The sequence below is a fragment of the Mustela nivalis genome (genome assembly GCF_964662115.1).
Source record: "Mustela nivalis genome assembly, chromosome: 17".
NCBI lineage: Eukaryota > Metazoa > Chordata > Mammalia > Carnivora > Mustelidae > Mustela > Mustela nivalis.
This window is the reverse complement of record NC_139036.1, coordinates 33,384,960-33,411,281: the sequence shown is the minus strand read 5'-3', so window position 1 is coordinate 33,411,281 and position 26,322 is coordinate 33,384,960. Positions and strand designations below refer to the sequence as shown.

Genomic DNA, 26,322 nt, shown 5'->3' with positions numbered 1-26,322 from the left:
AATGAAGAAATAAATCTTTTTTTTTTTTAAGTCTTCTTTGGGGGCACCTGGGTGGCTCAGTTGTTAAGCGTCTGCCTTCATCTCAGGTCATAATCCCAGAGTCCCGGGATCGAGCCCCGAATCGGGCTGCCTACTCAGCGAGGCACCTGCTTCTCCCTCCCCCACTCCCCTTTGCTTGTGTTCCCTCTCTCTCTCTGTCAAATAAATAAACAAAATCTTTTTTAAAAATTTACTTCTTGGGGCGCCTGGGTGGCTCAGTTGGTTAAGCAACTGCCTTCGGCTCAGGTCATGGTCCTGGAGTCCTGGGATCGAGTCCCGCATCGGGCTCTCTGCTCGGCAGGGAGTCCGCTTCTCCCGCTGCTCTCTCTCCTCTCATGCTCGCTCTCTCTTTCTCTCTCTCAAATAAATAAATAAATACGTCTTTTAAAAAAAATAAATTAAATAAAAGTGTTCTTTGGAATAGAAATTTTGGTGAGAGTTTTGCTTCTGGTATCCAGAAATTTTACCATTGTTTCTTTCTGGGATTCTGCCCCTTTCTCTGACCTTAGCTTGGTTGTGAATCCTACTGTCCTGCTCCCAGACCATATTAGTATTGCCTGAGTTAATTTGCACCCCTAGGACATAGGGGGATCTTGCAGAAGGTGGTGGAGCACAGAGAAAGGAGACTGCAGCCATCATAACATCCTTATATGGGGAGAGAAACACTTCTCCCCAGGCATAGCTGAGATCCTGGTTCCATTTACCTAGTCATAACATCCTGAACATACTTCTTGATGTAACTTCTCCTGTTCTCAGTGCCTCAATTCTGTAACACAAGAAAATTAAAAAAAAAAAAAATCTCTCCCATAAGAAGTAGCAGAATTATGTTAAAAATCTGTTCAGATGGTTGGTTCTGTCCTAGTTCTCAATCCGTGTTGGAAGGCCACTGATACCACCAGCAGCCTACACGAAAACTGACTTTCTCTTTAAGATTGTTTGATTGAGGGTTCAGAGAAGGTAAAGTATCTTTCTGGAATCTAAAACATGGATTGGAGATTAGGTGGGGTGATGTCACAAAAGAGATTTTCAACCCTGTCAGCAGGCTGTAGTTACGACTAAGGAAGTGGCTAACTGGCACCATCTGAAACAGCCACTCACCCTGGGTAAGCAGGTGGAGAAGATCGGTTACAGGTAGGACCAAACCCATCAAAAGGAAAGCCATCACAATAAAGAGATTTCATTCTAGATTTTAGAATCCCAGGTATTGGCTCACTTAGGTCAAGAAAATTTTGAAAAAACAGAAATAAGAAAAAAAGGTTAACTCCTTGGCACCACTACAATTGGTTTTAACGTCTATTTTAAAATTTAAGACTAAGGGCGTATGTCAGAACAAGCCCTCTTTGATCACTTTAGTCACTATTTCCAAGGCCAAAGAAGGCCTTGTAGCACTGGCCCAAGCTGACCGCAAAAAGCAATGTCCGGAGGGACAGGAAGCCCATCCCCTGTGACACTTGAGCAGTCTTTGGCATCACTGGAGATGGTTAACATGGCTAATCAGATGTTAATCGAATGCACAGGAGAAGGAAAGAAATTCCGCTTCTGAAAGGCAGCTGGAAAGGGCTTGGACTGCTCAGGCTCAGATTTACATTCCAAAGCAGTTCTGCAGCCAAACACACTCCCTGCCGGAGCCGGAGGAAAGCCCCTCTCCTCTCCTCTCCTCGGCTTTACTGGAAAACACAGCTCCCAGGAGGGAGGGAGGGTTAGGAACCCACAGCCTCCTGGGCGGCGCCCTGTAGTCCCCCGGGGAAATAGAGGCGAGACAAAGGACGCCGGCTCCTGGGGCGTCCCTACGTTCGAAGCCAATCCCTCTTCCCCTGTGTCACCTCCTCTAAAGGACAAGGAACACACCTCAAGATATCTGGGGGTGAGGGAGGGGGTAGTCACTCGATTCATTCCGTGGTTAAATATTTATGTTGTGGGTCCCAGACACCGACCTAAGCGGTTTACATCCTTAATTCTCACCATAATCCTGAGATTATGTGTTAGTAACCCCGCATTTCCTTCTCTACAAAGGGGAGCAGGAGGCGCAGAGAAGAGCAGTAACTTGACCGGTAGACGGCGGTGTCAGAGCACGGGTGTCTCATCCCCAAGCTGTGACCGCCCCCCCCCCAGCTGCGGCCGGTTCCGCGGGGACCACAACCGCACCCGGGTGTCTCCCCCCGCCCCCGACCCCGCGCGAGCCCGGCTGTTTCCCCCGCCCGCCCACACCCCCCGGCGGCCCGGAGCGCCGCCTCCTCGCCGCTCCCGCGGGGCACGTGGCAGGTGCGCGGGCGTCCCCGGTGTCCCCGCCCCCGCGCCCCACGCCGGGTGCCCGGCGCCCCGCAGCGGTCGGGCAGGTCGCGCAGCCTCTGCAGAGCCCGGGAAGCGCCCGGCCGAAGAGGAGGAGCCAGGGGCACCGAGCGGGTGGAGTCGGGAGCCCGAGAGCGGTGGAGGCGGATTTCCTGGGCCCGGCTCGGTGGGGGCTACTATGGCGTTTGGGAAGAGTCACCGGGATCCCTATGCGACCTCCGTGGGCCACCTCATAGGTAAAGAGCGGGAGAGGGAGACGCCGGGGCAGGCTTGGGGGACCCGGGGTCCCCTTCCCGCTTGACTCCATTCTCGGCCTCGTCCAAGTTTGAGGAAATCCTTCCCCTCCCCCTGCAACTTTCCCAGGGCACCCGAATCCCACCCACCCAATCGCTGGCCCCTTTGAGGCATTTCTTTCTGGCTGACCGCCCCCTCCCCCCCTACCCCCCCGCTGGAACCCCTCCTTAAAATCTGCCTGCCTTTTGGGTGCCTCCTGGGGCGTGGGACCGAACAGGTGAAGCACGCACGGGCTTCAGGTGTGGAGTGTTCCGGCCTGTGCGAGGAGAAAGGGTCAACTTCCGAGCCAGAAGAAAGTTGTCGGTCAAGTTCGCTACTCCCTGGAGGGCCCAGTGTGGCCCAGTCTGTTTTACGGGGGAGGGAAAGAAAGACGGGTTCAGGGAAGGTTGCAGGGAGGTTGCGTGATGGGACTTCACTGGGAGCGGCAGGTCCCTTTCAACCAGTGCTCTCTTGGCGTCGAGCCCCTAACAACCTGAGTTACTTTTTCTGGGTAAACAAAGAGAATGAAAATGCCCAGTCCTGGGGAGAAGGAAGGTCAAGCGGGGAGTCGGGGAGCAGTCAGGGGGGTCACAAGAGGCCGCTGGGGGGTGGGTGGGGGGACCACGCATGTATTTGCCTGTGTCCTGTCTTCTGTGGCTCTGAATAACCAAGTGGGAAGCAGAAACCAGGGACTGGACTGTTTTGACCAGCAGGGAGCTGCCTTCCTTCTGCTCTCCTCCAAGCCTCCCTCGGGAACGGGGTGTGGCACAGTGCCTGTGGGTGCCAAGCAAAGCGTGATAATGAACTTGGGGTGATGAAATCCTAAGAACTGAGAACCTGGCGATTACAGTAGGGAGACTCAGGTCTGGACAGTTTTGCCTGCAGTTCAGTTAACAGGGAGCACACCACTCAACCTGAACCTCATAAGGTTCTCCCATCTTTGGAAGATGGGGAGAGTGACTATCACTGAGGGGCAAAATGCTTTCTAAACTGTGGCCGGCTGTATTCCTATGGATATTAAAATGAATTTTGAGCAGAAATAGATTTAGACTGCATCTTCATAGGCTAATGAATTATCTAATACTGTAAATATTTGCCCACTGTCAGCTATATGCCTGGCCCTGGATGAAGCAAAGATGAGACGTGGTCTCAACCCTAAGGGAATGTGCAATCTCGTAGGGAAGACGGACACAGTTATGTAGTAACTACAGTATGGTACCTTTGCAATGCAAGAAAACTGCAAAACACTCAAAACTTTAGAAAAGGGAGAAATTTTGTTATGGCTTTTGAAGGATGAATAGGAGTTTTCTAGGAAGATGGGAAGGTGGGAGGAAGTTGAGGAATGGAGAACAGGGAATCTGGCAGAAGGAACAAGGTGTGTCTATACAACACAAAGTTAGTCAGATTTGTCTTTGGAATGCCAAATTCAAATAGATCTTTTCCTAGATCGGAAGCAGGCTAAGCTTTGGGGTTCTTCCAGCCTAACCCTATTCTTTCATTATCCTTTCTTGTGTTGAGTCTTATTCTTTCTTCATTATCCTTTTTAACTTTCTCTCCATTCCCTACGAGAACTGATGATTTTGTGCTGAGGATCTTCTCCTGTGATGAAGGGAATATAGTAAGTTCATTTAGGTTATGTTCTATTACTCTTTCCAGGTGGCATTTTGTGTTCTTAAGGAGAATGTGTGGAGAGGGGAAAATATCTGATGGTTTGGGTTTCAGAAGCATTCACGTCTGCCTGGGGTAGCTTTGGTTAGTTCAGGTGCTAGGAGTGACCTTGCTCTAATTCTCAAGGACACAGACAATTTCAGTTCTGATCTCTTTCTTTTTCAACATGCCCCCCTCCCCACCACGACTTTTTTTTTTTTTTTTTTAAAGTTAAATAGTTTGAATTAGAATGCTAGTTCTACCTTGTATTAGCTGTGTAACCTTGGGTAATTTCCTTAACTTCTCTGAACTTCTGTTTCACCATCTATCACAGTGGGTTAAATGAAGTTGCATAAGATAAAATACTTTGCACTATGCACTTGACTTTGTAGGTAGCTGCTCGATAGGGGCTTGTCTTCAGAAGGGCCAGCAAATGGACATTTAGCCAACCGGTCCTGGCCCTATCGCCGGGTGTTGTGTCTGCAGCTTTTATTAATTGGTCATTCATTACTGCAGTAATGGTAGCACTCTGAACTTGAGTTCTTTTTTTTTTTTAACCATTTTTATTTTTTTTTTAAGATTTTATTTATTTATTTGACAGAGAGAAATCACAAGTAGGCAGAGAGGCAGGCAGAGAGAGATAGAGAGGAGGAAGCAGGCTCCCTGCTGAGCAGAGAGCCCGATGCGGGACTCGATCCCAGGACCCTGAGATCATGACCTGAGCCGAAGGCAGCGGCTTAACCACTGAGCCACCCAGGCGCCCCTGAACTTGAGTTCTGATTGATTCCCGAATTACTGGGAATTGCTCAGGAAAAAAACAAAACGAAACAAAAAAACAACCCTCTTTGCCTTTTGGTAATATAAACTTAATGGTACTTGTTAGTGAACCCCTGGCAGATTATTTCAGAAAGCCCAGACATTTTTCATTCTGTTGTAGCTCAGACTCAACACAAGAGCTTTTTCTTTGCAGAAAAGGCTACATTTGCTGGAGTTCAGACTGAAGATTGGGGCCAGTTTATGCACATCTGTGACATTATTAACACTGCCCACGATGGGTGAGTACAGTGTGTGGTACACGCATTTGTCTCTGATAAGAAACATCAGAACCACAGCACTTTTTCTCTTAAGCTTTTTGGTTTTCTTGTTGAGTGTTTCATTCCCCCCTAGGGCATCACTATCTTTTAAAGACCTGTCTGGTGAAAACATAAAGACAGCTGCTTATTTCAGCATGTGGAATATCTGACAATCCATTATAATTTTTCTCTTTGCCTTTTCTTTAATAGTTATAAGTTTTGTCTTTGTGAAGCTTCAATTTCTTTTTCTTTAAAGAAAGCAGAATTGTTTCCTTCTTTAGAAATTCTCCCTACTCTGATTGCCAGTATTTTATGCTACTGTAACTAAAAAATACTATCCAGAAGCTAGTGAACTCCTGGTGGTGACCTTTCCTGCGCAGTTGTCATTATTAACCAGGAAATAATCTAGCAATCTTTTTTTTCCCTCATTATAAGACAATTTTTTCTTAATGTTCACTCACCCACCTTCATGCTGTGTTCTTAAATAATGTGCTATCTTTTGTTACACTTCTTAAACTTCAAGGAATTAAAGATTTTTAAAAAATCATTAAGGCCAACTATTTGTGATTTTAGTCTAATTACAAGTTGTTGTAAGGGATACAATTCTGTTAATTTTCCTGAGCACATTCAAGTGATAACTGATAGCAAAAAGGTTTGGTCTAGTTTTTGTTGATTGTTGATGAAGAAAGCATTCCATTTAATTATTGACTATATTAATTGAGTGTATTAAAGTTAGTTCTTTGAGGTGGTTATGTTGTTTTCCCTGTAATGTTGTTTACCATATTTGGTTCCTCTGCAACTTTTCTTCATGGATAATACTAATTTCTTCGTTGATAATACAAAAACAGAATCTCAAAATAAAACTTTTCTTTTCAAAAAAGTATCTTTATTCTAAACTTTTCTAAGAGTTTAATATTAGGTTCTGTATGCAATTCTTTAGAAATGTAGATAATATCTATATATTTATAATAGTTGTAATTCTATGTAAGCATGTGTAATTGTCACATAATAGAAATTCTACCCATACAAACACAGACAAAATTGGAAGGTAATATGTAAAAAGGATTTGTATTCTTTCTTCAGTTTTATTGAGATATAATTAGCATGTAAAGTGTATAGCATAATGATTTGACCTACATGTATTATAAAATGATTACCACAATAAGTTAACATCTGTCACCTCATATAGTTACAAAAAAATTTTTTTTCCTTGTGGTGAGAGCTTTTAGTGTCTACTCTTAGCAACTTTCAAATATACCATACAGCAGTGTTAACTATGGTCATCATATTATACCTTATATCCCCAGGAGTTATGGATCTTATAACTGGAAGTTTGTACCTTTCTACACCTCAAAGTAAACTTTGATCCTCTACTTTTAAATAATCCTTTGTTTTATATTGTAAAATGGTAGTTGACCTAATTAGTCATAATTCCTCCCATATCACCTACCTTGGGGGGTGCTCAGCATATAGTCTTACTCGAAAATGGTAACCTTCATTGTTTTGGGAATTACATTTCCTGTAAACCAGTTTTGTGCATTGATAGAGGGATAGGGATATGAGTGCATTTCACATGTAGTGCTTTCTAGGTAATACTATTATGTAAATATTCTGTTTGATTCTCTCAAGGTGGTAGGTGTTGCAGAATCAGGGCCTTGGTCTTCTCCTTAGCTACTCCTCTTTCCACAATGCACATTACTTTTCAAAGAGTGCTTATTTTCAGCAATGCCTAATTGATGATTTCACTGTATTTATTGCTGTAGGCCAAAAGATGCCATAAAAGCTTTGAAGAAAAGGATTTCCAAAAATTATAATCATAAAGAAATCCAACTCACCTTGTCAGTAAGTACTTTTAATGTTATAATCAAGACTCTAGGATTTCCCAAGCCATAGGCACATTTTTAGTTTTAGATTAAAAAAATACATATATCAGCAAAAAGCTATTTAGAGTATGAATTAAAACGTGAGAATTACAGAATTGAGAGAGTTTTGCTGATAGTCACAGCATTTAATTTCTTGGAAAGAGGGTGTTCCTAGAAAATTAGCCTTTTCCTGATCAGGGAACTGGTCATTCAAAACTGAGCCAGTCAAGAAATCTGTGTATGTGTTACTCATGAGGAGAACTGAAGTCTTGAAAATGCTTCCCTGTTAGCTTTTTACCTCACTTGAACAGCTTTGTGGAATTCTGAGGTACTGGGAGCTCATTAAGTTTCAACCAGTCTCTCCTGCACAATATAATTCAGAGAGCGTTCTTTGTTGATTTAAACAGTGCTGTACACCTTATTGTTTATGACTTGGGTGTGGGCACTTAACGGATCCGTTCCCGTTTTTCCCCTCATCCTCTACCATATGACCTCTTCAGTCACTTCGGTGAGTTGCCATTTTTACTATGGTATGTTTTGCCAACCCTGCCTGCCGCCTGAGAGTGAGCTGTATGGCTTTCTCCTTGCTCCCGCATGCCTTTGTTTACCTCAGCCAGGCCCCAGGCCACAAGGTTAGGGCCCCAACTAGCCAGGATCACCCTCCCTTAAGGGGCTCTGGGTGTGTGTTTCAAGAGGACTGAGGTGGTGCTGAGGTGCGCACAGCTCTAGTGTTTGAGTTTCATAGGGGAAGAACATTCACATCTTGCTGGGAGAGTAACAGAATGAGAAGAAATGAAATAAATTGAATGGTCTTGATGCTAACTCTGAAGAAACCCTTCAAGTTAGAATGTGAACATAGTTTTAGAGACCTTTTCCTTTTTTTTTTTTTTTTTTTGTTTCTTTTTTAATTTTAACCTCTCCCTTGTCCTTTACTCATAGCAGCCACCTCAGGGAGGTCCCAGAATGGAAGAACTTGAGAGATGAGTAAGCGCTAAAGTAGAACTACCGGAACTGTGGGTGGATAATGGGGGAAAGCCTTTGGTTCCTCATGGATGCTCTTGCCAACCCTTTGGAGTCGTTCTGTTCTTAACTCACAGATGAAGAAACTGAGACTCCATGAGGTTGCGGGGTTTTCTTTTCCTCCATTATTTAAGAGGCATAGGCAAGGTATCAACTTGGTTCTCCGACGCTCAATCCCAGGCCCTTATTATTCATACCACTTTGCTTCTCAGAATGGATCATCCTTCTCTGAAGAATGACTGCTGTGTTTCATCCGTATCTTCACCTCCTTAGTACCTGGTGCAAGACCTGGTACATCCGTGTATCCGGGACTGAGCTGATTGTCCTTCAGCCCCTGTCCCACTCTCCTGGTATCCAGGAAGACTCCAGGGCTAGTGGAATACGCTGTAGAACTGGGGTAGAAAGCGATATAGCTGTGCCCTAAAATGGAGGGGATCTGGGCAATCTCAAGGTTGCTGAAGGTTTGGAGTATTAACTGAAGGAGATAAGGGCAGAAGATGAATTTATACTACCCATGTTTTAAAAGCCTGTGGTATTTTGCCTTCTTACAGTTGTTTATTCTGTATACTGGGTGTGTCTTTCTTGTGGTACCCAGCCTTCTTAGCATTTCTGTGCTTGCTTCTAATCCTGTCTCCCTGTCTTTCTCCATCCTGGTTCCTTCTTCTGATACTTAGCTGGGACCCTTCCCTGAGGAAAGCAGGGTTATTTTAGAGTGTTGTCTCTTCTGGCCCTCCATTTCTCTTTGGGTTCCCATTCTTTCTTCCCTTCAGGTAGTCTGATCGCCGAAGCCTTACTAGTGACCCATTCCCATTACCTATCCCCTCAGTTAACTGTATGTCTTCCACTTGTGTTTTACACACCAGAACATGAGAAAAAGCGAATCTAAAGCCTATACGAAAATAAGGGGGAGAGTCATGGGTTGGGGATCGGATTAGCTCCTCAGTTTTAGGGTCAGAGTTCATTAAGGTACCTACCTCTTGGGTTTTCTTTATTTTTTTTTTTTAAGATTTTATTTATTTATTTGACAGAGATCACAAGTAGGCAGAGAAGTAGGCAGACAGGAGGAAGCAGGCTCCCCGCTGAGCAGAAAGCCCGATGTGGGGCTCGATCCCAGGACCCTGGGATCATGACCTGAGCCGAAGGCAGAGGCTTTAATCCACTGAGCCACCCAGGCGCCCCTTGGGTTTTCTTTAAATAGCCCTTTGACTCTTGATGGCCTCCTGCATACCTGCCTGTCGTCTCACCTCTGACTACTCACTGCATGGCAGAGGTGTTTATGGCTTCAGAATGGACTTTTAATATTAACTTTGCCAGACTTAATTATGAGGGATGTTGGTCACAGAAAGAATCATCTAATGTCTGTCAAAGCAATTAAATGTTTACCAATCAATTCTTGAAAATTGAATCCCCAAATATGACATTTTATTACTCTGAAGTGATGAGATTCTGTCAAAGTCAGTTATAAATGTTCTTTGAATTATATGTCATTTGGTTTCTCCATGGACTTGTTAGCTTTGATTAGGTCTTTGACGGGACTGGACTACACTGTGACTTCCTACCATCAGTTGGTGAAGTTTTGTCAAGAAGCCAATAGTTTTATTTTTTAGAAAGCAATTTGTTACCAAGCTTCATAAGTCTTAGCCAGAAGCTAACCCTTTGAATGAGGCAATTGTGATAAGTCTCAGCAAGACACTAGTATTGTAAAGTGGGAAGCTGTTGAACAGGTTCCCGGAAATCAATTAATTAATGGGCCTTTGTGGAACAGCACGGAGGTGGTGAGCTGTGGGGGGCTTCAGAATATGTGTAAAGTGTGTCCATTCCTCCACAAGTAGAGAGAGTTCATCCTCTAGTGTGACCATAACTTGGTGTGGGGTCTTCCACTCTGGATGGCCCCAAAGCCTTGTTTACTGCGCTTGGTTTAGAAATTTATTATAGGGGCGCCTGGGTGGCTCTCTGGGTTAAGCCTCTGCCTTTGGCTCAGGCTGCCTTTGGCTCCTGGGATCAAGCCCTGCATCGGGCTCTCTGCTCACTGGGGAGCCTGCTTCCCCCTCTCTCTCTGCCTGTCTCTCTGCCTACTTGTGATCTCTGTCAAACAAATAAATAAAATCTTCAAAAAAAAATTTTTTTTTAAATTATTATAAGAACTGAAACTACCAAGTAGCTCATTTTCCAGTCTTTCTAAGAAGAATACATATATCAGCTAATCAACAGATTCTCTCCTGATAGGAAATTATCTGGAAATGGATGATCAAAATAGTTGCCATTAGGGGCGCCTGGGTGGCTCAGTGGGTTAAAGCTTCTGCTTTCGGCTCAGGTCATGATCCCAGGGTCCTGAGATCGAGCCCCACATTGGGCTCTCTGCTCAGCGGGGAGTCTGCTTCCTCCTCTCTCTCTCTCTCTCTCTGCCTGCCTCTCTGCCTACTTGTGATCTGTGTCTATCAAGTAAATGAATAAAATCCTAAAAAAAAAAAAAAAAAACAGTTACCATTAAGTCCTGATGGATGTCTGGCTCTTCATATATATTATATTTCATTTAGGCCTTAAAAGAACTCTCTAGAGGGAGGTATCATGGCCCATTTTGCAGATAAGAATACCAAGGCTTAGAACAATAAGCAACCTCTGAGTGAGGAGATTAGTGAGGCCTAAAGTCTTAACTCTCTTTTTTTTTTAATTTTTTATCGGGACACCTGGGTGGCTCAGTTGGTTAAGCAGCTGCCTGTGGCTCAGGTCATGATCCCAGCGTCCTGGGATCGAGTCCCACACTGGGCTCCTTGCTCGGCGGGGAGCCTGCTTCTCCCTCTGCCTCTGCCTACCAGTCTGCCTGCCTATGCTTGTGCGTGCGCTCTCTCCCTTTCTGCAATAAATAAATAAAATCATTTTAAAAATAATAATAATAAATAAATAACATTTTTTATCATTTTATTAACATATAATGTATTAGCTCCAGGGGTACAGGTCTGTGAATTGCCAGGTTTACACACTTCACAGCACTCACCATAGCACATACCTTCCCCAGTGTACATAACCCAGCCACCCCCTACGTTGCCTCTCAACTTCCTCATATCAGAGAGATCAAATGATAATTGCCTTTCTTTGACTGTAAAGTCTTACTCTCTTTAGTCTATCATGGTCCCTTGGTTTCTGGGTTCCCTATCCCGCCTGAGATTGTGGTGTCTTGGTTGTCCTATTTCCAAAGATAGGTTATCTGAACACCTAAATCTACCAAAGCCCAATTTTAAAATGTATAAAAGCAATATATTAATTTTTCCAATTTGCCACAATAGATTTTAGTGCTTATCTCTGTGGGTTGTGGGGTGAAAGAGGTACCGGTGACATAATGAAAGAGGTGAGCTAGAAGTAATGAGTCCTGAAATTCTAGATTCCAGTGGGAAAACACAAAAGGCCGTGATTTGTGATCTCCAGATGTTAACTTCCTCAGCGTTTCATGTTGACTCTCTGATTTTATGCATGTAACCTCCTGGGAATTATACCTATTGCCATAAAATCTCTGTGATCCAAAGATAAAAATCGGTTTGTGAAATATTTGGCAAGAAACTCCCCATTCGTTTTACCATTAGGGAAAGTGAGACATGGGGGCTCTCTGATGAGGCTGCCTGATGGAGTGGATGAAGTATTTCCATAATTTCCCATTGAACTAGGGATTATTTTCCTCTCTGCATTTCAGCTAATAACTCATCACAATGCATCCAGCAAAAAGTCATTTGTTATTCAACTTTTCAACTTAACTTTCTCTAAACAACTTGCCTTCAAATACTCATCTCAACAGGTTTCGTATTTTGTTTTTATTTTCCTTCACTTTAAATATTTTCTGTATTTCAGGGGTGCTCAGTGGTGCAGTCAGTTGAGCATCCCTCTCTTGGTTTTAGCTCAGGTCGTGATCACAAGGTCTTGAGATCGAGCCCAGCATAGGGCTCTGCACTTAGAGTGCAGAGTCTTCTTGTGAATCCTTCTCCCTTTGCCTCTTCCCCCTATGTGTGCACGAGCTCATGCACGTACTCTCTGTCTCTATCACTCAAATAATCTTTAAACTGGTAAGAACAAGTACTACACTTGTTAAAAATCAATAAATATTTTCTGTGCTTTGGATAACTAGCCCCATGTGTTCCATTTCTGTATTTTCTGATTGCCTTCTTAGCCATATTGCCCTTAAAACTACAGCTCTCATACCTTTTTGTATTGCTGTTCTAGGGATACATCACAGAGCAGGGTGGAGAGTCCATTTTCAGGGAGGCTTTTCTGCAGAGATGATTGTGCCTATCCTGGTTGCATTATGGTTTCTGTGACCTCTCTAATTGGAGAAGTGGGCAGCACAGGAGATAGATTTAACTCTGTTTTTTAGATCACTTGTAGAAGTCCACATTCTGCATGCATTTCTTCAATGCCAACTTACTTCTTCTTAGCCTGACTTCTGCTCATGTTGCTTGATTGAAAAAATGTCCCCTCAGCCCCACTAGTGGGACTCATGACCCCAATAACTGACCTAGCTGAGTTTTTTTCTCCCTGCACATCCTTAGCTGTTTTGACACAATCCTTGGAGAAACTACCCTCTTTTGACTTTCCCAATGTTATGTTCTCTATATTTTATGCTTTAGTTTCCATTGGTTGCTCTCTGGTTGCCTTCATAGTTTTCTTCTGGCCTGTGTGGTAGGTGAGCCCTAGTGTGCCAGCCATTCTTCCCTGCTGTTCCCATGCAACCTTGGTTTCTCATGTTAGGCTCCCTCCCTCCTAAGCTGGAGCTGTTCATAGATAGCTCTATTAAACAGCTCTACATGAATGTCCCACCATCTGTTTTGCCTTCATCATCTTGGGCTGCTATAATAAAAACACCACCTACTACTGGGTGTAAACGAGACATTAACTTCTCACAGTTCTGGAGGCTATAAAGTCTAAGGCAAAGGTGCCAGGAAATCTCGTGCCTGGTGACAGCCCACTTTCTGGTTTGTAGATGGGCATCTTGTCATTGCATCATCACACAGCCAGGAGAGCTCATCTTTCCTCTTTATTTGGGCACTAATCTCTTGCCTCAGGTCTCTACACGCTCCCAATCTAATTATTTCTCAAAAGACGCAGTTCCAAATACGCTCACATTAGGGATTAGGAATGTCAATGTACGAATTTGGGAGGGATACAGACGCTTAATCCGAAGTACTATGAAACTCAAAATATCTAAAATTCACTTCATTGGGATACCTGGGTAGCTCAGTAGGTTAAGTGTCTGAATCTTGATTGTAGCTCAAGTCATGATCTCAGAGTCATGAGATCTGAGCCCTTAGCTGAGCATGGAGCCTGCTTAAGATTCTCTCTCTGCCTCTCCCTGTGCTCCTACGCTGCCCCACTCGCATGCTCGCTCGCTCTCCCAAAAGAAAAAAAATTAATAAATAATAAAATTTATCTCATCATTTTTACCCCAGACCAAGCCTGCAACCCGATCCGCTTCCAAATTTTCATCCAAGGTGCCATCAGTGTCCTACAGAATAACAGTGGCTTAATCATCCTTTTTCCAACACATGTCCATCGTAAAGCTCTGCCTTCATGAATCGCTCCTGTCTTTACTTTCCTCGTACCCATACCACCCTGGTTTAGGCCTTTCTGCCTTGGTTCTAGTGGGTCTAGGACTAGTGGGTCCCTATTGGATTCTCCATCCTTCCAGGTCCCCTTCATAGAGCGCTGCTTGAAAACCTTCCCAGAGTATTACTTTGCACTTACGAACCTTTCTCTCAAGTTCAGAATGAGGTATAATGGTGACAAACTGTCAGGGTCGCGCCCCTAAGATGGCGCAGGCTACATAGCCCGAGCAGCACGGACAGCCTGAAAAACATCCGCCCTGGCCACACGTGACCTCGTGCTTGTCACATGAACACCGCATGCCACCACTGCCTACGAGCCCCAGATACTTCCTGTTCACGTGAACACCTCTGTGATTGGCTGTATACCTCATGTTCACGTGAACACCTCTGTGATTGGCTGTTATGCCCTATATAAGGCAAGGGAACTTCCCCGCAGGGGAAGGAGAAAGAAAGGGAGGGGAAAGATCGGCCAGGGAATAAACAAGAGCTTGTGCATCGAACTGTGTGTGTGTTGGTGTTGCATCATCTCTGCAGGCAGGGAGAGCGCAACAACAAACTTAACAAGAACCCTTCACTGGCTTCTTGTGCAATGGCCAGACCCTTCCCATTCACTGCCACGCATTTCTCTAAAGTCTGTATAATGTCCCTCCACACTTCATCCATGCTGGATAAAGACAATTCCCAGTGTGTCTAGTCTGCCTCCATGAAGAAGCTCCTGCAAACCAGAGTACTCATTGTCCTCCTGATAGCTTAAATGCTTCCATGCATTCATTGACTCATTCATTTAGATACCACTTACCTGCCTAGAATATAGCTCTGCACACCTTTGTACTTAACTATTTTTTAAAAACCCAACTCAGGACCAGCTTTCTCCAAAAGTCTTAAGACCATCTGGCCCTAAATTATCCCTTGGTTAATTGTCTACCCATAAAGGTCTATAATGAGGGTGACTGGGCAATTTATCATCCAGACCAGGACATGGTAGACAGTGGAAGGAGTATCATCATTAATAAAGCCACCACAACAGGAATGTACCAGAACCTCTCTGGAAAAGCAAGGACACTGTCACCTACCCTATAGCCCATGTGTCTTTACCACTTCCCATTTGGTCCTTGGCACTTACTACCTTGTATTGTTGTTCATGCTCTAATGATGGTGTCCTGACTCCCCAAGAAGTCTGTCCTCAAAGCTCTTCCTTCATGCCTTATGTATTTCCTAACATTCCCAGAACCTAAAGCTTCGCCGTCAATTTTAGTAGACACTAAATCCTGTTTAGTTGTAATGCTGGTAGAAATCATTACTTAGCCATTTTTATCTTCTATTTAGGAGGTGGTTTTGCCAGAGATATAATTAAATTTTAATTTTTCTGTCTAATTTAGCTTATTGACATGTGTATGCAGAACTGTGGTCCAAGTTTCCAATCTCTGATTGTGAAGAAGGAATTCATTAAAGATAGTCTCGTTAAGCTGCTCAACCCCAGATACAACTTGCCATTAGACATTCAGAATAGAATCTTGAATTTCATTAAGGTAAGTCTATTGTATGCCTTATGGGTTGGTAGACCTCTAAGATTAGAGCCCTAATTATGTACCTCGCAATCGGTTTGGTGATCCTCTACAAACCTAGGATCAAACCAGGGAGCATTTTACTCTTTCATTTTCCAAGTCATGATAATTTCTTGGTATGGCATAGTGCCCTTTTTCTGAGGAATTTGTAGTTATCTCCCTACTTTCTCTCAGTTTTTATCCTGTTCATGTCAGGTAAGAGAGTATTGTGTACATTTATTTGACATACATGGAAACTGTTCTAGAGTACACAACGGACTGCTTTTCAATTTATTTGGCAAAGGAAATACTGATGCTATTTTAAAATCTGTCTATTAATTGTGGATTCAGTACAGTGAAGAAAATAATAAGTACCTATTCCAGGCTTTCTTTGAAATTCTAAGGCATGGGAATTTGATGATTTAAAATATATTGTTTTTCTAGTCTCTGAAAATGTACATTTTTGTCCTTGGCATTCAAAACCAGCTTTCTCTTTCTGAGTAAGATACATAATTGTCAGTTTCTCATTTTCTGTCACCAGCTTAAAAATTCTGTTTTGATTTGTTACTATTTTAACTCTGGAACCATCTCTTGAATTCAGACTTGGTCTCAAGGTTTCCCAGGAGGTGTGGATGTCAGCGAAGTGAAAGAAGTGTATCTTGACCTTCTCAAGAAAGGTGTTCAGTTTCCTCCCTCAGAGGCAGAGGCTGAAACAGCGAGACAAGAGGTAGGACACCTTTCTTGGGCTCATACTGAATCAGATAGTATATGCTGTGAGTCTTCTCTCTTTGAAAGGGACAATCCTACCTCTGTCCATTCTAGGCAAAAAGGTGAATTTATGAGAAGGCCATTGCCATATCTTCTAAAATAACCAAGCCACAAGAAGGTTGGTGTTAGCTAGATCTTTGAAACAACAGAGAACCAACCACTCAAATGTCTTACGACTTGTCTCTCATTACAGACCAGCTTGCTCCACATAGTAGATAACATAGGTCTTAAATTGTCATGTAAGATCTCTAGCTTTTTCATATTCCAAGCTCAAAAATCTTGGAAAAGGGACCAACCTAGGTTGGTTTCCTACTTCTGAACAAATTAACTGAGGTCATATAAGAACATGATGGCTCCAGGTGGAAATCATTTGTAAGAGCCAAGGAGGGGACAATTTTCAAAGGAAAGAACTCATGCTAGACAGGCAGGGATCTCTACCATGGGGAGTCATGTATTAAATAATAATTTTTGCAAATAAGGTTCTGAACTTATAATACGTTGAGTACTGTTTGTCATTCGGCTCTTAACTCTGTAATTTATTTCCAAAATGTGAAAACAGTGATTCTTCCCTTGTGTAGATCAGTGAATCCTGCCTTGATGGAAAAGCAGTTCAGGTGTGTACCAGAAGTTTTGATCTTTGTGGAGGCCTTGTCCAGAAGGCTCACACTTCTACTTGTGCAGTCTCTTCCCTGGCCCCTAGGCACCTGCCCCAACCTCGTAACTTCCATGAATCTGTTCACAATGCCCCTTTTAGTCTTTCTTTCAAGACAAAATATAGTAGTGGTCTAGGACCTTGTTATGTGATTTGGGGTAATTGAACTTCTCATTTTTACAAGACTTCTAGGTGACTTCTGTGGACATAATGTCAAAACCTTGGCCTGAGCCCTGTGCTTCAGGTTCTCTGCTCAATATTGTCAATGAGGCATTGACTTTGAGAAGCACTCATTAGGGGAGAAGGAGGTGTCTTTCCAGTTGTGGCCTAAAAAGACTTGACATGAATTGACTTAGCATTTCTTTTTAAAAACCCAAAGAAAGGGCAGCAATAATCTCACATGGCAGTTTATTTATAGATCTTTGTTCGAAGCTAAGAGCACTTTATTAAATTATAATTTAGCTACTAATTCTAACAGCCACCTTTTATTGAACACTTACATATTATGGGCACATTAATAGCACTCTTCTCAAAAAATTCTGGGCAGTTTGCACACTTGACCCTGGGCTGACACCCTCTACCCAAGACCTTGGGTTGAGAGAAGTGATTGAGCCATCTGAATGGAAAAACTGGGCTTGGGGTGGCTGTGTTCATTCCAGTAGTAATACTTCCATTTCACATTAATAGGCCACTCAGATCTCCTCAAACCCATCAACGTCTATTCCTACGGCGCCAGCTCTTTCTTCTGTTATTGTTCCCAAGAGCTCTACTCTCACACTGGTCCCAGAACAGGTAACAACAGTGACAATTATATATATTGATGACCCTTTCTAACTTACCAGCACCGCATATACAGTTTATTTCTTCTTCTTTTTATTTATTGATTGATTTATTCAAGAGAGAGCACAAGCAAGCATGCGTGTAGGGGGAAGGGCAGAGGAGGAGGAACAGGGAGCATCCCAAGCAGACTCCCATGCTGAGCGCAGAGCCCGATCTCACAACCCTGAGCTTAGTCTCACAACCCTGAGATCATGACCTGAGCCTAAACCAGGAGCTGGATGCTTAACCAGCTGAGCCACCCAACTGCCCCTACAGTTTGTTTATTCTTAACAACGTTAGGAGGTAGGGGCACATTATTACTTTCACTTTATAGAGGAGAAGATTGAAGCTTAGTATATGACTTAATCATCATTCAGTTCAAAGTCGAATGAATCCTTTGGATTCTGTCTGATTCTGAAGCCCAAGCTCTTAGCCATTGTCCTTGGCTAGTGGCTTTGTCTTTGTGGAGACTGGGCTGTGGAATGGATCTTGTGTCAACCAGCTGATTCCTGTTGCTTTCCATAGGACTGTCTGTATCTCATTTCAGGGAGCTCAGTAAGTGGTAGCCTTATTACTGGCATTAATTGTGCCAACTGACTTACATTTACTTTTTTTGTTTATAACTGTTTATCAGAGGTCCAGCTAATCAGTTATTACTGATGCTTATTTATGTTCTGCTCTGAAGGAACTGCCATTTAAGACTTTGTATTATTATTCATATTCTATAAAAATTCATGTGATTGATTCCTCTTGGAATTTAATGCAAGAAGAAAAAAAGTGTTTTTCTTTTAATTTTTTTTTCTTCTTTTCTAACACCATGGGAAGTAGAAAATGCTCATTTTTCCCCCCTTGGTTTTGCCACTAATATTTGCCATTTTGTCCAGGTTCCGACTATAGTCACCTTTTCCCTTCTCCATATTGATTCTAATCTGACTTTTTTCCCTTTCACTTGTAACTTTCTTAGCGCATATTTCTAGCATGAATCTAGAGATTTGTTATGTAAGATCTCAAATCCTTTCAGAAGGTAACAAATTGGGACGCCTGGGTGGCTCAGTTGATTAAGCAGCTGCCTTCAGCTCAGGTCATGATCCCAGCGTCCTGGGATCGAGTCCCACATCGGGCTCCTTGCTCCGCAGGGAGCCTGCTTCTCCCTCTGACTCTGCCTGCCACTCTGTCTGCCTGTGCTCACTCTCACTCGCTCTCTCTCTGACAAATAAATAAATAAAATCTTTAAAAAAAAAAAAAAAAGAAGGTAACAAATTGTACGTTTATTAAACAATTAGATACTTAAATAAATTTGAAATATTAAATTCAGAAAAGTCTTTTTTCTATTAGAAAATATCTCCTTGGTAGCAGAAAACAAGGTAACCATTCTTCATGTCACACTTGTGATTGTGTTGCTCCCCACAGATTGGAAAGTTGCACAGTGAATTGGATATGGTGAAAATGAATGTGAGAGTGATGTCCGCCATATTGATGGAGAATGTTCCTGGGTCTGAAAACCGTGAAGACATAGAGCTTCTACAGGTGTGGTATGATTTCAAGAACAGTCACACAGTCTTTTTAGGTGTCTTCTATCTCAAGGCTCTGAGAATAACTTTAATATTGTCTAGTTAATCTTCGGTGATTTCTAAACTTAACAAGGAGATGTGAGGAGGTCTTCATCACAAATGTAATTGTTACTTAGGCATGGTTCTTAATCTCTCACAATAAATGATTTAACAATGTCTTGGTCATATATAATCTCTGTTAGTCGCTGTTTTAAATATGCACAAGTTGTCTTTATATCCATCCACTCAACAAACATAATGAGTAACAACAATGGTGCTAAGATATAGAAGTGAGGAGGCTGAACTAGTCCCCAAGGAACTTATGTCTAGTGAGCAAGACAGTTTTGTCAACAGCCAGTTTAAATTAAGTATTGTAGATGCTGAAATAGAAATTTGTTTATCATGTATTGGGATCAGGGGGTGGGGGTACAAAGAGAGTGGTGAAGGATTTTGGAGAGGTTAGATGAAGGCAGTACTCACTCTGTGGAAGAAGACATGAACAGTGCATTTGTACCTGTATGTGCATGTGAGGAAAACCACTGGTAGTTCATTATTGCTGAAACCATGGCCCTCCTAGACGTTTCCCTGTGTCTGTATATCCCTCTAATAATTCTAATTCCCAATTTAAATTTTTTTTCTTTCTTTTTTCTTAAAGATTTTTTATTTATTTATTTGACAGAGAGAGAGAGATAACGAGAGAGGGAACACAAGCAGGAGGAGTGGGAGAGGGAGAAGCAGGTCTCCTGCTGAGCAGGGAGCTGGATCCCAGGACTCTGGGATCGTGACCTGAGCCGAAGGCAGATGTTTAGCGACTGAGCCACCTAGGCACCACCCCCCCTCCAATTTTAAATTTCAGAACACACTTTAACACATTAACTTAGAGGGGGGAAAATCAGTTTCTAAGTCTTTTTCTCCAGACCAAGTTACAGAATTTTATCTTATTTTTACATTTCTTTGACTCCCACTCCCCACTGCTCATGCTGCTGTTCCCGTTCCTTTAACTTCTAAGACTATTAATAGGTAACATTGTTCTTGATCATTGCTTACTTGGGAAATAAATGGTAAAAATTTCGTCTTTCAACATTACTACTTGAATATTCTGCTATGTCATTGAATCACTACTAGTGGTAAACTTGGAGCATTTGCATGTCCAGAAGTGTCTTTTTGCTGCCATATCAAGTGCTAATAGTTTGGCTAGACACAAAATTCTCAGGACAAAATTCTTCAGTCCTTCCAAATACTGCTCCATTGTTCTCTTACACCCAATGGTGCTGATGAGAAGTGTGAGTTAATCTGATTCTATAAAAAGTATTTTATAAAAAGGTTTTTTTTTTCTTATTGCATTTATGAGTTCTGTTTACCTTAATATTTCTGAAATTTCACTATATGTCTAGGGATATCTGTTTATATGTGCCTGTGTGTGTTCCCTTTATTTGATCCTGCTTAGAACATGATAGGCCTTTTTACCCTATTCCTGTCTGGGTATTTTTATTCTGGGAAATTCTCAGCTTTCCAAGTATTTCTTTTCTACCATGTGGTCCCTTCATATGCAACTTTTCTTAGATGACAAAGCTTCCAGTTGTCTTTTTCTTCTCTCTCAAACATTTTTTAAATACTTTTTCTCTTCATTATTTTGTGTTGTAGTTCTAGTCAATTTTCTCCATTTCATGCATTTCTCTGAAGTTTTCACATCAGTTTGTCTCTTCAGCCCTTCCCATGAACATTTTATTTCAAAAACTATGTTTTCTCAGGGCACTGGAGTAGATCAGTGAGGTAAGCATCCAACTCTTGATTTTGGCCCAGGTCATGATCTTGAGGTGGTGAGATCCAGCCCTGCATGGGGCTCCTCGCTCCGAGGGAAGTCGGCTTGAGATTCTCTCCCTCTGCCCCTCCTCCCACTCTTTTTCTCTCTCTTTCAAATAAGTAAATCTTTTTAAAAAATTGTTTTCTTAAAGTTTGGATTTTTGTAACTTTTTTTTCATGGATATGCCCTCTTCTTCTGTCTTTCTAAGGATAGTAATTATTTTTAAGTTGCTTTTTCCATTTGCTATATAAATTCTCATTTCTTGATTGCAAATTTTTTTTTAAAGATTTTATTCATTTATTTGACAGAGAGAGATCACAAGTAAGCAGAGAGGCAGGCAGAGAGAGGAGGAAGCAGGCTCCCTGCGGAGCAGAGAGCCCGAACGCGGGGCTCGATCCCAGGACCCTGGGATCATGACCTGAGCCGAAGGCAGAGACTTTAACCCACTGAGCCACCCAGGCGCCCCTGATTGCAAATTCTTAATCACTTCTTTCAGTTACGTTCCTCAGGTATGTGCTGGATTGCTGATAGTGAGCTCATTTGTGGGTGCAATTCCCTGGCATCAGCCTGCATTCTGTGTGACACAGCTCACCTGTGCCCGTGGGGAGGACACTCGCAGCGGCCTGTGCTTGGTACCATTTTCAGAGTGTGCGGGATTGGCAGGGGATCGTGCTGGATGGGACATGTTGGTAGCTGGTCTTCTGAGTTATATACGTCCTATCTTTCGTTCATGCTACCAGTAACTGGAAGTAATACCCCATGTCTCTGACCCAAGCATGACTCCCACCTGGCAAGAGATACTCCTGTCTCAGCTCTCTGGTCTCAGATGTGGAGAGAGGCATGGGCCTGCTTGTCCTGCCTGGTTGTTTCCCAGCCGTCCCTCAGCTCTCTCTTAGCTGCCCCTTGTGCGATTTTGTTCTAGCCTCTGTAATCTCTGGGCGTGGCGCATCCATCCTTCATTTTTCTTTGATTTCTGCCGCAGCACTCCTTGTGGGCAGTCTTCGATGTCATGGGTGGTGGTTTCCCCTCATCCAGGAGTTAGCAAACTGTGGCCAGTGGGCCACATGCAGGCCTTGGTCTGTTTTTATGCCACCTATGAACTCAGAAGGTTTTTAAATTTTTAAAATGTTTAAAAAAAAAAAAAAAAGTTCATGGGTGTCTGGGTGGCTCAATCGGCTAAGGGTTTGCCTTTGCGTCAGGTCATGATCTCAGTGTCCTGGCATTGAGCCCCTCATTGGGCTCCCTACTCAGCAGGGAGCCTGCTTCTCCCTCTGTCCCTTGCCCCCACCCCCACCACCGCCGCCACTTGTGCTTTGTTTGTCTTTCTCTCTCTGTTTCTCTTGCAAATAAATAAAATCTTTTATAAAAAATTTATTTTGGGCACCTGGGTGGCTCAGTCAGTTAAACAACTGTCTGCAGCTCAGGTCATGTTCCTGGGCAGATTGAGTCTCCCATCGGGGTCCCTGCAAGAGCTTCTTCTTCTTCTTTTTTTTTTTTTTTAAGATTTTATTCATTTGGGGCGCCTGGGTGGCTCAGTGTGTTAAGCCTCTGCCTTCGGCTCAGGTCATGATCTCGGAGTCCTGGGATCAAGCCCCGCATCAGACTCTCTGCTCCGCAGGGAGCCTGCTTCTCTGTCTCTCTCTGCCTGCCTCTCTGCCTACTTGTGATCTCTCTCTGTCAAATAAATTTTTAAAAAAATCTTTAAAAAAAATAAAAATAAATTAATTAAATCTTTAAAAAAATTTTAAAAGTTTGTGTCTTAAGCTATATCTGTACAGGTTCACTTCCAGAGATTCCTAGGGAGTCAGATAAACCTCTTAAGGAACCTGTACCACCCCCTATGCACTATTAATGGATTTGAGTTTGTGGTACCTCTCAGGTACCCAGAGATAAGAAGAGGATTTAAAACCACAGCTTGAGAACATAAAGCCCCAAGTGAGGAGTGGTCAGATCTGGTCTGTACAGGTAATTGAGGACTTTCTACTCACTACAATGGCAGAAGGGAACCCTAAAGGGGTAGAAGCTGAAGGACACTATAACTCAATAAGAGGGCGCCTGGGAGGCTCAGTTGGTTGAGCGACTGCCTTCAGCTCAGGTCATGATCCCGGACTTCCATGATCTCGTCCTGCATCGGGCTCCCAGCTCCTTGGGGAGTCTGCTTCTCCCTCTCACCTTCTCCTCTCTCATGCTCTCTCTCACTCATTCTATCTCAAATAAATAAAATCTTTTAAAAAAAATTTTTTTAAATAAAAAAAAAGTAACTTGATAAGATTTTTAAAAGATTCATGTGGTGATGTTGAGATAAGTTCTAAAGAAGTAATACAAAATTCTAGGAAACAGTTGAAGACATCATTTACCACTTATCTTATATTACATTCTGTGTGTGGGAAATGACCTCTGTGGTCAAATAAGTTTGCAAAACTACCTATTATATTTCTCCTCCTGGAGGTTCATAAAGCTTCTTAGTATAGTAAAGGTCCCTCAGAGTCTTTTTTACAAATGTATTTGACCAGAGACTCTACATTGCTGAGCATGTTGGCATCCTACAGAACATCAGCATAATATGCCTTGAGAAACAAATCAATATTTTAGATCAGAAGCTGTAAGTGTATTACTTTTAGAGTATTTTACAATGGAACCTCACCTCATTTTGCTAAGGAATCTTGGGTTTCTTGACTTTGGACAGATCATTTATCATCTTTGGACTTTGTTTCTATATGTATAAAATAAAGAGCTAAGAGGATACTTAACAAAGGTAGTATTAATATATCCAATTAGGAGACGAAAAGGAAAATTAATCATTAAATACAGTTCCTATGTATTAATCCTTTTTAAAAAAATCCTCCGCCGGGGCACCTGGGTGGCTCAGTGGTTAAATGTCTGCCTTTGGCTCAGGTCATGATCCCAGGGTTCTGGGATCGAGCCCTGCATCAGGCTCCCTACTCCACGGGAAGCCTGCTTCTCCCTCACCCACTCCTCCTGCTGTGTTCCCTCTCTCACTGTGTCTCTCTCTATCGAATAACTAAATAAAAATCTTTAAAATTAAAAAAAAAAATCCTCCACTGAAGTTTTTACGGATAATAAATTTTTTAAAGGTTTGTATTTTTATTTATTTTTTTAAAGATTTTATTTATTTATTTGATAGAGATCACAAGTAGGCAGAGCAGCAGGCAGAGAGAGAGGGAGAAGCAGACTCCTTGCTGAGCAGAGAGCCGGATGCGGGACTTGATCCCAGGACCCTGAGATCATGAGCTGAGCCGAAGGCAGAGGCTTTAACCCACTGAGCCACCCAGGCGCCCCTGCTTTGTTTTTGTTTTTAAAGGTTTTTTATTTATTTGACAGATGGAGATCACAAGTAGGCAGAGAGGCAGGCAGAGAGAGAGGGAGAAGTAGACTCCTTGCTGAGCAGAGAGCCCGATGCGGGGCTCCATCCCAGAACCCTGGGATTGTGACCTGAGCCGAAGGCAGAGGCTTTAACCCACCATGCCACCCAGGCGCCCCTACGGATAATAAATTTTGTGACTCCTGGTGTATAATAAGCATGTTAACTAAAATTTAAAAATTAAACATCAGAGTAAGACCATGGGATGAATGGTATTTTTCAGAAATGGCCACAGCAGTATTTCCAGTGCCACACGGGCTTCCCAGGCTTTCCAGAGCTTCTAAAGTGACATGATTTGTGACTTTTCTCCTCTCTTCATCCATCTGTGGCAAACAGTCCATCATTAAAAATGTACGCTGAAACATCCCCCTTTAAATACACGAATCCAGCTTTATACTGTGTGCCATCCTGGAGAACACAGAAATGGTTTTGGGGCCAGAGTCTTCGGGTACAGATGTTTGATTGCGCTTTGCAAGGATGATGCTAATACGCTGTTTGGATGCCAGCACTTAGGGCTCTGTGTTGCCTTGAATAATAAGGAGACTTGGTGTGTAAATCAACATTAGAATACCACTCATGGGCCGTTGAAGCTGAAAGCGTTCTGGCACCTGACCAGCTTGTTGTATGGATCCTACTGAATGTGTAACTTTATTTTTCTTTTTATGTTTCTCGTTAGTAACACAAAGAGATCTCATGAGGAATGATCTTCTTACATTCTTTTGACAAGAATTGAAATCTTTTTCTTGGACACTCAATTAGTTCATAAAAGAAAACCATTTCTCTTCTCACGACACTTCTTGACATCAAGTGTGAGAGGTTCCCCCCCCCACACACCTCACATTAGACAGTTCTGACACTAACTACCCAGAGTTAGCACAGACCTCACCAGGGAAGGGCTCAGTCCTGGGACACCATCCCCATCAGATGCCTGTTGCAAAAATCTGAGGATCCCATACTTCTGACCAGTAAGCTGTAAACTGGGGGTTCCCAGAACCCCCTCCTTTGGTTGGACCGTTTGCTAGAATGCCTCACAGAACTCAGGGAAACATTTATATTTGCTGGTGTTATGAAGGGTACAGATGAATAGTCAGGTGAAAGATATATAGGACAAGGCCCAGAAGGCTTCCAAGAGCTTTTGTACCCAAGGAGTTGGGATGTAGATGTGTTCACCTACCTGGAAACCTGCTAAACTTCTTGTTCTGGGGTTTTGCAGAGGCTTTATCACATAGACATGTTGACCATTACCTCTAATCTTCAGCCCCTCTCCCCACGCAGAAGATGGAGGCTGGGGGTGAAGTTCTGAGCTTCTGATTGTGGCTTTGTCTCTCTGGTGACCAGCCCCCTTCCAGGAGCCCACCAAGGGTTGCTTCATTAGAACTTAAGATGCTCTTATCACACAGGGAAGTCCCAGGGATTTAGGAGCTCTGTGTCAGGAACCAGGGTCAGAAGCCAATATATATACATATATATATACATATATATATGTATATATATAACCTATATGAAATATAAGTTATATATATATATCTTATATTTCATATAGGTTAGCTATTAAGGTGTCCCAGCTGTGTATGGGCTTTTTTTTTTTTTAAGATTTTATTTATTTATTTGACAGAGAGAAATCACAAGTAGATGGAGAGGCAGGAAGAGAGAGAGAGAGAGGGAAGCAGGCTCTCTGCTGAGCAGAGAGCCCGATGTGGGACTCGATCCCAGGACTCTGAGATCATGACCTGAGCCGAAGGCAGCAGCTTAACCCACTGAGCCACCCAGGCGCCCCTGTGTATGGGCTTTTTTGATCCATCATCCCATCTTGATAGCCTCCAGCTTCTCAAAGTTAGTGTATCTTGATAGATGGGTGCTTTTCAAGCCCTGTACCTTTATTGCCTCTCCTATCCTTGGGGTCCTATATGGTTTTTCAGCCTTTGAGGGTTTCTCATTTTTTTCTTGAATGCTTAGGCATGTATGTTAAAATAGCATTATATTATATCCAGCATTTTTTTTTTTTTTTTTTT

General features: G+C 42.8%; 1 protein-coding gene across 5 annotated transcripts in view; it reads left to right on the top strand.

Moving 5' to 3' along the window:
• Positions 1-1,086: 1,086 nt before the first annotated feature.
• TOM1L1 (target of myb1 like 1 membrane trafficking protein) overlaps positions 1,087-26,322 on the top strand; it is a 58,098-nt gene continuing 32,862 nt past the window's right edge. The window contains exons 1-7 of one of the 5 annotated variants that reach the window (XM_082707699.1): positions 1,087-1,170; positions 5,219-5,303; positions 7,085-7,163; positions 15,171-15,320; positions 15,937-16,062; positions 17,443-17,547; positions 18,985-19,101. In XM_082707699.1, coding sequence (XP_082563825.1) covers positions 5,266-5,303; positions 7,085-7,163; positions 15,171-15,320; positions 15,937-16,062; positions 17,443-17,547; positions 18,985-19,101 — 615 coding nt within the window. In that variant the 5' untranslated portion in view covers positions 1,087-1,170; positions 5,219-5,265. Of the gene's footprint in view, positions 1,171-2,289; positions 2,565-5,218; positions 5,304-7,084; positions 7,164-15,170; positions 15,321-15,936; positions 16,063-17,442; positions 17,548-18,984; positions 19,102-26,322 lie in introns of those variants that run through there. The other 4 variants (XM_082707697.1, XM_082707698.1, XM_082707701.1 and 1 more) reach the window with 4 other exon arrangements.